The following is a 15,462-nucleotide window of genomic DNA, read 5'->3' on the forward strand; positions in this document are numbered from 1 at the left end:
TTCAGAAACCTCTTGAAATGTGGTCGGGAACCACTGTTATACAGTAGCTCACCTTTGACTTTAATGGAGTCTGCTCTTGCTAAAGGCAAAGTTGCCATTATTTTATTCCTCATGCAATTTAGAGATGGAGACATCTTGGGGGGTTGTGCAGGAGGAGCCGGAGAAAAGACAGGGAGCTGAGGGTCGCTTACATAACCGGAAGGGTTAGAGGATTGTTTGTTTAGGAAATGATGTCCATGGCATTGGTTGCAAAGCAGTGGAGTGGGGGATGATGGTACGACATAGGGCACAGAGGACAGAACCTCTCAGGATAAGGGAGGCAGGATATAGGGTACATGAATATTGTGGAGGGGGCATCATTGGGTATTGGGGTACCATCTCTTCATGTGTTTGTTGTATTTGATCTACAGATAGAGACAGATGTTATTGAACAGACGGTTTAAGAGTATCAGAAGGAGGTGTGAGATAATGAAGGGGATACATAGGATACATCTGAGCAGGCGGGAGATGGACGGGATCTGTGCCATGATGAGAGGTATAAGGGTATTTTTCAGGGTGAAACTGTGGTACTCCAATGATCACAGCAGGTTTAGATCTCTCTGGTTTAGGTGTTGCAGGTTGCTGAGTGACTTCAGGGACTTCTGGGAAAGCAGGAACATGTGGGATAAAAGGCACTTGCTCCTGACTGGCCTGCAGTAGTGGATGAGAAAGGAAGAAGACTTGCGGTGAGGAAATGGACAAGAGAGGGTGAACTGCTTTCCATCCAAGATGACAACAAGGATGTTTTCTTCAACCTACAGAAACAAGTGAAACTTCTCAAAGCAAGCAGTGTTCTTTTCAAAATTGAACTTTTGTGACATTCAGGAATCTAAGGGCTTGTTTACACCGTCAGTTAAATGTGACCCAATTGCGATTCTTTTGCTCATATATGACACAAATCAGTTGTGTTCTATGACCATGTAAACAGGTAGAGTAAAAAAAAAAGATATAGGCAACAAATAAGAATCGGGCATCAAAACCTGCAGTGTAAAAGAGTGTTCCTTTAGAGATTTTAGTATTGGTTTAGAACAAATTTGAGGTCTCAACAATTGTTGTATATTTCCAAAGCATCATGTTGACTATAATTGCCCATTGTACCAGGGGTAATGCCAGCCTTATTTATGTGGATTGGGAGCTAGGCCCATTTTGATGACCATACATTTTCCCAGAGATTGCTGGTCCTTCATGTGCTATTCATGGTTATTATTTCCACATTTACAATAAGGTGAACACACCTGAGGCATTGCCTTGAAATCCATCTTTGATTTCAAAAGCTCTGTTGTGAAAACTTGTGAGAGCAGTGTTTTCAATGGCAGAACATAACGTTATAGATGCACTGGATCGATGGATCGAAATTCATTCAATTGAAAATTGAAAAGTTGTCATGAAAATCCTTTTTATTTGTTTTTTTGGCAAAACTGTACAACACTGACTAGTCTCCGCCTCAGACATCTCGCCCATGGACCGTTGGTTAAACTTCTGATGCATATGGGACACAAAAGTTTGAAACACTTCAGGAGTTTCTAAGTCGTCATCGGATTGGTTGAATTATACAGGATTTCAAGGCTGCATCCGAAAACTTAGGTGAATTGCTGCCTTGCTCTCTAATCAGGCAATGACTTTGCAGGCAGCGTTTTTGCCCGAAGGCACCTCATGAAACGGATTTTGGACAGGCTTCTGAGGCTGAGTAATGGTTTACTGATCTACAGCAAAATATAGAGAGCTTTGGTGATAACTGAGTGGATATTTCATTACTGCTATATTAATTTCTCGCTAGAAATTACATAAAAAGTGGAAAAGGTTGTTCAGAAACATACATTTAAACACAAACTGACCACCGACCGCAACTTTCAGACGCCATCTTTATTTTTTGGCTTAACTCTCACAAAATGGAACGCACAGGATTGTGGGATATCGAAGGCAGCGAAGGATCTATCTATGTTGCCTTCAAAAATCGGCCAGATGAAGGCATCTCAGGAGACAGGAAATGAAGCTGACATTGATTTCGGACGTGCCTTGATGCCTTCCTACCTTGGAATGAGTCCTCCGAAGGCAGCATTTTTCAGTTTTCGGATGCAGCCAAGGAGACATACCGGTATGTATCGCATTCTTTAACTTTCCACCTGGAAACAAAGATACCGTTGTGCCAAACCCCCTGACGAAAGAAGAAAGCCGCTGTGTTTACAACTGTGATGGCGAGCACTTATCAGGATCAACTAAATGCTGGATTCTCAAAAGTTTGTGGCATAGAGTTTTACACACTGGCCTGTGGCGACATTTCCACGCCCCGAAACATGATGCTGAAATGAAACGAATGATTGGTTGTTTGACATGTCAGTCAAATGGCCTCATGGGCGGGCCTTGGCCAATAAAAGCTGCCATGGATTCCAGACCTTCAGCCGTCAGTTTGAAGGTCTGGCTACACTATACTACTGAGACTGCTTTCTCCGGAATAACCAATGCCTTCCCCTATACACTATATAAACACTATAGTATTTACTATAAATTACTATAATATTTTTTCATGTGGGTGTTGTGCTCATGTGGGTTTGGTGCTCAGTTGCGTAAACATATTTAGCTACCGTGGACTGTGTGTTAAAAACTAGTCTGGCCTATTATGTCCAGGCCGTTCCCTTGAATTCGCAGTAGGTGTCGCTCCAAACCTACTTTAGATGACTCATCATCAACCTCTGCAAAGTACCTGCGCATCATTTTCTGCCTCTGCGCTACTTTATCGTGATTGGAGAGATGGGATTTGACTGGCTCTGGTATCGCCCTGTTGTTGGGTAGCCATGTGCTGCGTTTGTCCCGTTCAGCCGGTTTTATGCCTGCAGATCTGAGTGCGACACCGGGCGTCTCTAGAAGAGCTGAGTTTAGTAGGATGCTGCGGCATATAGCACATCCCAGCTTTAGGTAATAGGATGACGACGTCGCAAACTCTTGCAGAGAATTAATGATCACTCGGCAAAAGTCATTTACAGTGCGTTTAAGGATGCATATAAACATTTGGCAGTCCTGCATTTAAAAATAAAATGTTTCGGTTGCTGTTTTTTGATATTGAGAGAAATCAACGTTCATGTGTCTCTTACTACACCTCGTGCATGAATTTCCAGCTTGCGAGAAAACAGTTCTAGGATTTCGCTGGATGTGGGATACGTAAGGACTTAAAAGTAAGTCCTTGGGATGGGTGGGGTCCTCTATGCAGCAAAGAGTGCGGGAGGGGGGCGAGACGAAGGACGAGGTGCGGGGAAGTGCGAATATCCTCGGATGGTGGGGCATCAGATAGGCTACGAAAATCAAGAAATAATTTGAGCTTAAAATACCCAAGGTAACCTTTTATTATCTGTGCCATGGCTGTAGAATTCTCATGCCAGTGAGGTCGTAAAGTTATTATATATTGATACAATTAAGCGTATTAGAATCTACATAAATAGATAGGGAAATATATTTAAACTGTAATAGAACGTTTAGAATTTAATGAAAATTGTTTGGACGAAAATGCATCCGAACGCATGACGTGACACGAATTCCTTCATCTGCAATTTGCGGAAGCTTTCGCATTACCTTCCATTGTATATTTGTCTAATGTATGTAATGTAGGTTTGCTAGCATTACCAATAAATAATATTTTGTCTATACATTGTTGATCGCAGCAGGCGTTATTTTAAACGGACATTCAGTGAATATAAAATACGAATGCATTGCAGAAGGTCTGCTCTGAACTGTTAGTATAGTTTTTATAATTTAATGGGATTTAACACAATATTTTTCTCTTAAATCATTATTGTTGTTTGTATGAAAAGCATGCATCAGCATTTTAAATGGCATGTCAGTTCACCTACTGTATCTGTGACTTAAAGAAACAGAAGACTCTTCTCCTCCCACATACTGTGGGTTAACAGCCGTTGGAGATTTCTGCATGTAATCTTAGTAGAAACAAAGCTAGAATCCAAAAAGTAAAGTGACCCTTTAGAAGTGTATTTGCTGTTTATTGCAAAAGATTTATGCAGCTTTAATGTGGTGATGTCATAGGCCGTGACAGCTTTGTTATTAGCATTTTGGGAAAATCAAATGTATCTGAAACACACATGGCTTAATCAGCACACAATTAACAAGCACTGTGTGAATGAAAAGCGTATTCATTTTAAATCATGTAAAAGGCATATAAATACAAGGCAACTTTTTTGTTTCAAAGCATGGCTATTCTCAATATTTCATCATTGGATGGCTGCTGAATTGCACAGGACCTTTTGATGTATATTATCTCTTAAATACAAGATGTTATTTCTTATTATATTTCCCTTACAGCAGGTTATTCCACGTTTCCCCCTCATCCTCTGAATATGTTCAAGGCCCTGGCAGGAATTTGTTTGCTCCATCTGACTACAATTTTCTTCCTTTTCTGGGCAACTATAGATGATGTAAGTTTATGTTGTTCTTCTTTTATGTGTAGCCTATATATATATATACTGTATGTACTGTATATATACGTGTGTGTGTGTGATAAAAATGCAGACAGATGAGTTTTTAAAAAAGGTTGTATAAAAAAGAAGTATGTGTTGTGATCTGAAGGCATTTGTATTGTTGTTGTTGGTTTTCCCCAGGCATGGTGGTTCACAGAGAACCTTTACACAGACTTGTGGGGCAGATGGGTGATGGAGAACAATGATAATGTCTGGGTGTACATGGACATACCGACCTCATACCGGAAGGGTAAGACAAACCATGTTTAAAAGAATGCATTTTTGTACATCTGCCTATTTTCACTAGTCAACCCCAGTGTATATGTACACTGTTCGAAATTAAGATTGATGCCATAGAAGAACCATTTTGGGTTCCCAAAGAAACTTTCAGTGAACAGTTCTTAGAGCCATTTTTTTACTTAGTCTGGAGAACATTTTAATAATCTAAATAACTTTTTGTACAATGCAAACATTCCATGGATGTTAAAGTTTCTTCATGTCACTGAAGAACCTTAATTTTTAAGAGTGTACAGACTGGGACATTCATGTGACTCCCCTTTAATACATCTATCTAGACTATCTGCAGGCGGTCCAGGCGTTTGCAGTGCTGTCATGCCTGTTTGCTGTGTTTTCTCTGTGCGTGTTCATATTCCAACTCTTTACTCTGGGTAAAGGAAAGCGGTTCACCATCTCTGGAGTTGTGCAGCTAATCTCCTGTAAGTCCTAATGTTTCTGGAAATCTTGAGGTTAAATTAGGGCATTATTGAAACATGCATGTGTGGATCATTGTCTTTAAGGTCCAACAGGTCATACAGACATTCATTTTTGTTGTGCATTTCACTTGGGATCTCTAGGTTTCTGCATCATGGTGGCTCTGTCAGTCTATACCGATCACTTTCACAGAGACGAGAAGAATGGCTGGTATGGCTGGTCCTACATCATGGCCTGGTTTGGGTGGCTGCTGACCCTCTTCACTGGAATTATGTACATCATCCTGCGCAAACGAGTGGATTAAACTTTAGACCTCGCTCTCAGTGCTAATGTACAGCCTTCATTATTTTTCCTTAAAGTCTAAGTACAGAACTTGAAAAATAATGAGTTGTCTGAAATATTACAGGCGTTGGTTGGAATTGTAGAAACTTGTGCAACAAATCACAGCATTAGCAGTTCATGGAAAGAGTTTAAAATCTGTCAGTGAGAAAGGGTTGATTCAGCATTCGAGGAAAATTGGCCAGAGAAGTTCCTTAAACAAGAAATGTTGTTTTTGTTTTTGCATTTTTGTTTAGAGTTATACTATAGATCGGTTTGATGGGTCATCTCTTTCCCTAGTTTCGCAAAGCACTGAGGGCAGTAAGAGGGTCTAAACACTTTATTGCAGGGGTTAGTGTGTAAAGATGGTGAAGATGCAGTATACACAAGGATATGTAAAAAATGTATTTATAACATGTATAAAGAGAAAGATAAATTGTACATATAAAGTACATACAAAAAATATATATGTTATGATCAAAGTGTAGTTTTGAACATCACTTGCACTTTAAGAATTAGCTTCGTCTTAAACATGGGTTTATTTTTATTTTATTTTTATGTTGTAGATAGCAATGGCACAGGATAGTCTCTAGGTCAAGATAAGGGTCAAATCTTTGTTACTGTGATGCATATTGGTGCTGTTCAAATTTGGAATCACTCATTTGATCATGTGACTCATGAATACACAATCCTTTTGTAATTGCATTGTACAGACCCTCTGCCAATATATTTATTTGCAATTTCTGTGTGGACAAAGGCTTTCTTGATAAAGAAATGGGCTCTGTTGCTATGCCAGCCATTTTTGATTAGCATGAAAATGATGAGGAATGATTGTTGATGAGGTCAGATGATCACCTTGTAAAATTCTAGAGCACAGAATGCTTTTATTTTTTATTTTTATGGGAGTAATTATTCAACATCCTCTCAAGGATAAAGGTTGAAGTTGGTTGGAGTTGTAGTTTTAACTGGTTCTACATGTATTTTATGTTGCAGTATGACAGTAAATGGAAGGGATGCTATTTTTTCAATGCAAAGCCAAACAGTGTAAACCAGGGATGACATTCATTTTAGTAATCACACAAATAAAAACCTCGCCATAAGAATCGCTTTTGTTATTTTATTATTCACAACATCAATATTTTACAACTCTAAATAAGCTTCAACATAATCATTTACATTTTCAACACGATATCTTACCATTATTGAAAATGGACAATAAAATGTTGATTCAAATCACTAAAGCGAGTTTGTTTAGAAATGTTCATGCGTGTATGTACAGCTCTGGTAGGTTCAGTGACCTTCTGCAGTCCTCATGCAAAATGCACCAGGCACTGGCATAGGAACGTTCCAATAAGAACTGTTTTGTGGGGGTGTATTGCACTGAATCATATGCCCTGACCGGAGGGTGTAATTCGCTCCTGAACCACTAAGTGGAGGAGATGATTCTGTTCTGCCGAAAGGAGTGGCCTGTTGTGAGAGAAGAGATAGGTGATGCTTATCTAATTGCAAAGGTTTCAATCTAATATAGATAAATGCGTAGTATGAGTCAGAAAAAGCAGAAAGTTCACCATAGCTCCGTCTGGAGAGCCTTGAGAGATTCTGTATCCTTTTCCTGACAGGCCATCTGTAAACAGGCCAGTCAGACCATTTAGCCATCTTAATCCAAGAGTTCTACTAGTAATTACTTTATAGCATTTTAAGCATTAGTGTAGCCTGAAAGTCAGAGAGTTCTATTTTGCATTTTTTTAGGTCATACAATTTTCACTACAAAGTATATTACAAATATAAGAGTTTAAATAAAAAGTTGAAATTAAATTAATTGTTTTTATATCTCTTATGCTCGCCAAGGCTGCATTTATTTGATCAAAAATATAGTAAAATAGATTATACTGTAACAATTACAACAATTTAAAAAGACAAAGCTGCCATTTTCAGTATCTATTACTCCAGTCTCAAGCATCACATGATCTTTCAGAAATCACTCTAAAATGCTGATTTGCTGCTCAAGAAACTTGTTAAATATCATTTGTGCCTCTTGATATTTTTGTGGAAACCATGATAGAAATTGAATCTTTTTTAACATTATAAATGTATTTTCTGTGACTTTGGATCAATTTAATGCAGGCTTGCTGAATTTAATTATAAATAAATAGAAATAAATAAAATCTTACACCACACTTTTGATCTTTAAGATTGTCTAATTTAAATATATTTCTTTATATAAATATATCTTTGAAATATTTCAGAATCCAAACATCCAGATTATGTCCAGGTTTAAATTGGATTTTGAATGCAGATTTTAAATGTGGTCTCAGACTCACCACAACTGATTGCAGAAGGAGGAACACATTTTCTGGAAGGAAGTTTACTAGAAGACAGACAGTAACAACAGTTTTTAAATAAAACACTATGCCTGCCTGGTTCTCCATTAGCTACAAAGTCTTACCCTGACTATGTGAGTCGAAGGATTCCCAGGCGTATCGCTCTAGTGTTTGAGCGTGCTCAGGGAGCAGCTTTTGAGGGGGAGGCTAAACACAGACACAAATATATAGTGTCATTTTGGAGATAGTAAACAAGCACACTAACTTTATAGGTCTGGTGTCATAACATATAGTCCAAAATGGGAGCTTATTTGTACACCGCACAGATTTTAAATATAAATTATTATTTATATATATTACCTCAAGCAGCATAAGAAGTAATACCCTGGAGATTTCACACTTTGCTATGATATCCATAAATGCACCTGGAATGAAAACAAACAGAATTGAAGCAGAATCCAAAGATTCTTACAGCATATGCTTTGTTTCCTTATTAGCTGATGTCCAAACTAAAAGACTGCCGACCCTGAAAAAACAAAACAGATCCTTGACAAGTATGAAAATCGGTCACAAAACATAACACGAATTCTGCTTATAAATTACAAGCGATTGTTGGGTTTGATCAGGAAATCCAAATAAACCCCTAAATAAATCCCTGAACTTAGACCACCAAACCACACATGCCTAGATTTCAAAACTAAGATTAACTGTATTGTCTTGTGGAAGTTGATTATATTCCTACCGACAGGGGTGTTTGTCCCTGGAAGCTGTAGTCCTCTTTCCTGACACATGTGCTGCATCTCAGAGAGAACGGCAAGAGCGCCATCGTAATCGCCTACCAATCAAACATCACATGACTGCTCTGACCACCACAGAACTTCATCTGAAACTCAATGCCAAAAGGAATCACTGCATTCTGGCAGGGAAGCACTGCTATCTCTGAACTCACGGGTCAGTATTTTGCAGGAGGCCATTTCCCACAGTGACAGCAGGGTCTCAATTGGAGTCTGAATCTGCAGTTCTGCGGCTCTCTGGAAATGAACTATCGCCTCCCCGGGTCTGTTCATCTCCTACACACAAATATATAAAGAGGACCACAACATGATTAAGCTCTGTGGAACAAGATGAATATGCAATTTTAATTTGTTTATAAACAGAAAGCCGCTCAGTGTATTACAATGATTAATGTCTCACCTTCAGAGCATTGCCAAGCTCCAGTGAGAGACTGGCCGCCATAACAGGCTGATTCATCTCAATACAGACCTGAACAATATATAAGTACATATTTGCAGTTTAACATCTAAAAAAAAAAAAAAAAAAAAAAAAAGCACAAACTAAATCTGCATGTGATTGCAAGATTTTAGGGGTTTTATTTCATTAGTCCAGTATGACTTCAAAAAAATTTTTTAGGAGCATTTCAACATGAAACATGTGAAACCTCAGAGAGCTGCTAGCGAAAATGAGCTTAAATGGTTTTATTTTGGGGTGAACTATTACTTTAGAAAATATTTAACTCTGCTTGTAGTAGTTGTTTAACTGCTGATGGTCATCTTCTCCTCTTCTAACTCTTAACAGCAATACAGAATAAAAGTGAAAAGTAAGTAATTATTACATTTGATGATTTTGACAGGCCAAGGTTATATTATAATTAACAAACCTTTTACTACTGGAAGTAAAATAAAAAAAATTCTTATTTGAAATTAAATAAATGCTAAATAAATCTTGTTTTATTTAATTTTAACTTTGATTTACTAAAATAATTAAAACTGAAATAAACTTTTAATAAAATTATATAGAAACACATACAAATGAAAAAAATTAAATAAAATTATACTATTATACAAAATACCATATACTAGTATTAATATACTATTATAATTATACTATAATAAGTATAGTATTAATAACAGTGTGTCGGGCTATGCCTAATTTTAAATTGAAAATATTAAATTATAGGAGACCTTTTATTCTATTTCAAGCATGAACTGAGCCCAACATTCTGTAAAATAACTGCCTGTGTTTATATTAGGGATGGGACGGTATGAAAATTTAATATCACGATTATAGTGACTAAAATTATCAAGATTATCAATATTATCACGGTTTTGTTGAAACGAGATGAAAGTGTTCAAAAATAGTTGATGCTCACACTGAAAACATTTCAGCAAGTTTTATATTTAATAATCAACAAACAACTAATAAAACAAGCAACTCTACGCACTTAATTTAAAGAAAGATTAAATTCTGTGGCATTTCCTTCCTTACAATGAAAAGTGTAGAAGCATAGAAAAGCATAGAAAAGTCACTGACTTTCGCCATTCCTTCTCGAAAAAAAACAAAAAAAACATTGTGCGCTGCGCTTGCGTCAGACTGTTGCTGGCTGGACATGATTTAATAGTGAGTTATTAAAACCGCGATAATCAAACACGGTTTTAATGATAATTCATTTTTAAATGATATTACTAACCTTCAGCACATTTTATCACGGTTATCAATAAAACCGGTTATCGTCCCATCCCTAGTTTATATACGCTTATCGGCTTGAGCGTAAGTATCTGGTAAAATATGCATTTCCGACAAATACCTTAATAGCAAAACTATAGCAGTTCATTGCTGCCTGCATATTCTCATCGAAGCCGGGAGCCCTCAGCGCTCTGGTCTCCTGCTCCGAGGCCAGAAAGAGTCGGGCTGCATCAGTCAGTGCCAGGGCTTCTCCTGGAGCATTGAACAGGGTCTGCTCACAGCTACCAAGACAGACAAACCATTTCCACATGTTCTTTAGATCTGAAACTAGGATGAATAACTGACAGCTATGAGAGATGCTGTGTTACCGGGCCATGGCGAGATTACAGAAGGCAGCATATTGAGGACAGTCTTGCTGTTTGAGCTCCTTGGCCAGCTGACCTGAGGAAAGATGGCATATAATGATAAACACAGACTAGCATTACCACACAGCATCGCTCTTCTGATGCTAAGGGAAGTCGTGGCCTAATGGTTAGAGAGTCGGACTCCCAATCGAAAGGTTGTGAGTTCGAGTCCCGGGCCGGCAGGAATTGTGGGTAGGGGTAGTGCATGTACAGTTCTCTCTCCACCTTCAATACCATGACTTAGGTGCCCTTGAGCAAGGCATCGAACCCCCAACTGCTCCCCGGGCGCCGCAGCATAAATGGCTGCCCACTGCTCCGGGTGTGTGCTCACAGTGTGTGTGTGTGTGTGTTCACTGCTCTGTGTGTGTGCATTTCGGATGTTAAATGCAGAGCACAAATTCTGAGTATGGGTCACCATACTTGGCTGAATGTCACTTCACTTCACTTCACTTCAATACTCACCAAACTGTTCACTTGCTTCAGCAACATTAGGCTTCCGCAGAAAACGTCTGTGATTAAGGGGGAAAGAAAAAATATTATAAGGCCATTAAATGACACTTTTAAAAATAAATGTGCTTCGCGATGCCAAGAACCTTTTTTTGTCTACAAAGAGACATCTGTTTCACAAATGGTTCTTTATAGTGAAAGAATGTTCTTCGGATTATAAAAAGGTAAGAAAGAGATGGTTCTTTAAAGAACCTTTGACTGAATGGTTCTTTTGGAAGCAAAAAATGGTTCTTCTATGCATGGCATCGCTGTAAAGAACTCTTTAAGCACCTTTATTCAGAGGTGGAAAGTAACGAATTACATTTACTCGCGTTACTGTAATTGAGTAGCTTTTTTGTGTACTTCTACTTTTTTAAGTATTTTTTTTAATCTGTAATTTTACTTTTACTTAAGTATATTTAGTTTGAAGTATTGTACTTCGCTACATTTTAAAACACATTAATTACTGAGTAAAAAAAAATCGCTCCCTGGAAGCTATGTCAGTAAATAATGGGCAGGAGGGCAAACTGGCGCTAAAATCACAAGACAGATGCAGACGGACAAAACAGGCGTTAGTGGTGCAGACACCGCTGAAAACGAAACCCCGTCATATTCTGAAGTTGAACTTGAAGGAAATGAAGTGAACCCCTGCCCATATTTATACTCTATTATGCTGTGTATGCTGTGCTTGCCTAGGGAGACCAAACTAGCAGTTTATAAAATCTCGACAAGACATCAACCCCACGTAATGTAAAAAAAAAAAAACAACGGTCAAATATGTACTATTGTGTATTATGTATTGTGTTAATCAGCTACAAGTCGGCTGACTCGATTTTCTTCTCATACATTCCCGCAGCGTCACAGTGCATTTCCCTAAAGAAGCCGAGCGACTTCAATGGGGCTTTCTTTGAACAGTTTTTTTCTGTGCTCCGAAGCTAGACGGTCATTGGATAAATGCTGCGATTATGTCCCGCCCACGGACGCTCAGCGTCTCTGGAGGTGAATGAGGACTGGGCTTCCGCGTGATGATTGGAGGATCTGTCGATCTCCTTTTGACTGACAGCGGTCTGCACCATAAGAAGTCGGTGAAGCTGTTTCACGCTCAGTCCCATGATCGCGGATTTCTCAAGTGTATTCGAAAGACAAACTGCGGCAATATTTCTTGATATTTGTAAAATGCAGAACCACCACAAAATTGAATTGGTAACTAAGATTGAAAATGTGCGCGCGCACGCACACACACACACACACACACACACACACACACACACACACACACACACACACACACACACACACTATAGCCATCTAGTGGTTAAAGTGATTTATTACCATTTTTAAACTGAATTTCCCCAAAAATGGGCAAAAATCTTACATTAAACCTTATAAAATTATCCATGGTATCCCCATGTATGAAAGTTAGAAATCTGGGTCTTTTATGAAGTGAATTTTACCTGAAATGCTTTTTTCTTTTTTTGTAAAAAAAAAAAAGCCTATTTAAATAAATATTTATTTATTTATAGAAATGTAAAAGATTTAAATCCTCCAAAAACTGTACAAAGTTTAGTAAAAACATAATTGAACAGAGTAAAATTATATTTGTAAAAAATTTAAATATTTTACTATTACAAAATGAAATGTTATTGTCTGAGGTCAAAAAGACCCCGAGTGTCATTACAAATGAAGACCATCAGAGGGTTATAATGTAGGCCGAAAATGAGCTTCCCCTCTTTGAAAGACCAGCAGCCGCCAATGATATATATATATATATATATATTTATATTTATATTTATTAAATATATATTTATATTTATATATATATATTTATATATATATATATATATATATATATATTTTTTTTTACAACAGGACAGCAAACTAAGAGACTTGCGTTTTAGACACCATATTGCCGGTTTTTGCTCTATTTCTACAACAAAAATTTATTCCAAACACAGCCACCAAAGCAAAATTTTGCATCTCTGAGCAACATGACAGTGTTTCGTTTCTGAATGAATCAACCGTTTAAATGATTTGGTTCAATCGCAATGACTCACTTATTAACAGTGACTTGCTGACACATACTGGCCATTTTAATTTCACATTTAAAGTATCTTTTGATTTTTTTTTTTTTTTATAATTAAGTTTTTATAATTTCAAATGAGTATTCAACATTTTATGTCTGGCATATCAAAACATTATTCATGCATTGGTAACTGCAGGTTAAATGCATTCTTGTCCTGCACTAAACAGTGTGTAAATACATCTAAATGCCACGTCCGATGAAGCTTTTGCATTTCCTCTGTATTGAAAAGATGAGTTTGTTGATAATGATTTGCCTGGTAACAGCCCAAATGTTTTATTATTCTAAATAACTGATTCCTTTAATTAAAAACAACTAGTTTGAGGTTAATATACCTATCCCAGGGGTGTCAAACTCAGTTCCTGGAGGGCCGTAGCCCTGCAGAGTTTAGTTCTAACCCTGCTCCAGCACACATATCATGTAGTTTTCAAATAAACCTAAATGATTAGATTAGCTGGATCAGGTCTGTTTAATTAGGGTTAAATCTAAACTGTGCAGGACTGTGGCCCTCCAGGAACTGAGTTTGACACCCTTGGCCTGTCCCATTTTGACTCCCTCCCACTGTTAAAATGTAACTAAGTAATTTTTACTCCGAGTAAATTTTAAATGAGCTACTTTTTACTTTTACTTGAGTTGATTTTTTAGACTGGTACTTTTACTTGTACTTAAGTAAAATTTCATTAATGTAATGGTACTTTTACTTGAGTAGAATATTTTTGTACTCTTTCCACCTCTGCCTTTATTATTAAAAGAGTGTAACGTTAGATTAATTTTACCGGACTGAACGCCTCACATAACGTTAACGTTACACTGAAATAGCTCGTTATTAGAAGCCGCTGCTTTGAAATTAAACACCTACAAGATGTCATCCTCAGCTGTTCATGCATAACGATAAATCTTCTGTAATTTTACAATAATACATCGCATTGGTGTGAACCTCATTTAGTAGCTCTTTAAATGTAATTACCAACATGCTAGTGAGGGTTGAGTAGTGCTGTCACGACATTCTCTGGTTTTGCTCAGTATTGTAGACGCAATTAAAAATGAACATTGAAAACATTCAGGTAACGTTATTAGACATATTCGCAGATATTTTAGCGCTTACTTTTTCAGTTTATTTGACACCGCCCGGTAACGTATCAGAAAATCTCCCTCGGCTGCCATTGTTTACACTTTAGAAGGAGGAGCAAACAGACAGGAAGTTCGGATACGAGGGTCCCCATTGGTTGCACGTAACTGAAGCTTTCTTCTGATTGGTTTACACAGTGTAAGGGCGAAAAACGACACATTCAGTTGATTTGATCGTTCATTTATTTTCCGTCATACTGGCCCATAAAATATTATATTATAAAAAAAGAAGAAAAAAACTTTATTTGACACTTAAGCACATTCCAGGAAGTATTTATAAATCACATTCATTTTCTCAATCATTCATTCATTCTCTGAATTCCGAATTGACAGGTTTTCATACACAGAATCAAATATATCTTCCTGTGTGTTGCAGTGCTGAAAGAGAAAAAAGCAATAGAAACGGTTGATACTCTTTTTTTCACCAAATATAATCATGAATAGAAAGCTTTATTTTTACTGTTGCTTTTTGTATGGGCTTGTAGGTATTACATATTTAAAATCTGTCTTTGCCATAAAGTGTCTTCATTGCATGATTATATGTTCAGTAAAAACATGCTATAATTATTATGCGCTCTAAGTTTATACATTTAATACTTGAAGCTATATAAAAAATGTACAATCATATTGTTAGGTCTACATTATAGGGTATACAGGCAATGTATCATTACACCATTTATTAAACAAACCCGTATTAAACAAACCTTTTCAGACTTTTTCTTCTTTGTGTTTTCTACATGCATTGTGTCTGAATGCAGTGTATCATAAATAGAGCCTGATCTGCATTGTAGAGTCTGGTGGAAAGGGGTATAAGATGACAGAATTTATTTATTTGAGACATCATTTAAAATCCTTATTAAAATAGGTTGCCAGGTTACCAAAAAATGGCAAATATTGAGAGCAAATGACTTCTATCCAAAAGATAAACAGACTGTTATCTCACTGTGTAGAGTGCAGCATCTTCATCCAAAATCTCTCCATCACTCTCCCCTGGTTTCTGCTCTGCAACTTCATTTTTGTCATCTCTATAAGGAGTGTGTTCCTAAAAA

The 15,462-nt window shown here is 37.3% G+C and overlaps 2 protein-coding genes across 2 annotated transcripts; one reads left to right on the top strand and one right to left on the bottom strand.

Annotated features, from left to right (window-relative positions):
- The first annotated feature begins 2,737 nt into the window (after positions 1-2,737).
- On the top strand, positions 2,738-6,152 carry LOC132143893 (epithelial membrane protein 2-like). Its single transcript, XM_059554502.1, has 5 exons — positions 2,738-3,213; positions 4,351-4,460; positions 4,644-4,752; positions 5,078-5,218; positions 5,357-6,152. The coding sequence occupies exons 2-5, from the start codon at positions 4,383-4,385 to the stop codon at positions 5,515-5,517; spliced, it is 489 nt and encodes a 162-aa protein (XP_059410485.1). The 5' UTR covers positions 2,738-3,213; positions 4,351-4,382; the 3' UTR covers positions 5,518-6,152.
- Positions 6,153-6,634: 482 nt separating this feature from the next.
- LOC132143894 (40-kDa huntingtin-associated protein-like) lies at positions 6,635-14,586 on the bottom strand. The gene is made up of 12 exons (XM_059554503.1): positions 14,391-14,586; positions 11,182-11,228; positions 10,684-10,756; positions 10,437-10,596; positions 9,047-9,115; positions 8,802-8,922; positions 8,595-8,687; positions 8,213-8,277; positions 7,978-8,059; positions 7,853-7,899; positions 7,100-7,155; positions 6,635-6,998 (listed from the first exon to the last, which is right to left on the bottom strand). The coding sequence occupies exons 1-12, from the start codon at positions 14,447-14,449 to the stop codon at positions 6,917-6,919; spliced, it is 954 nt and encodes a 317-aa protein (XP_059410486.1). The 5' UTR covers positions 14,450-14,586; the 3' UTR covers positions 6,635-6,916.
- Positions 14,587-15,462: the final 876 nt, after the last annotated feature.

The sequence above is a fragment of the Carassius carassius genome, chromosome 7 (genome assembly GCF_963082965.1).
Source record: "Carassius carassius chromosome 7, fCarCar2.1, whole genome shotgun sequence".
NCBI lineage: Eukaryota > Metazoa > Chordata > Actinopteri > Cypriniformes > Cyprinidae > Carassius > Carassius carassius.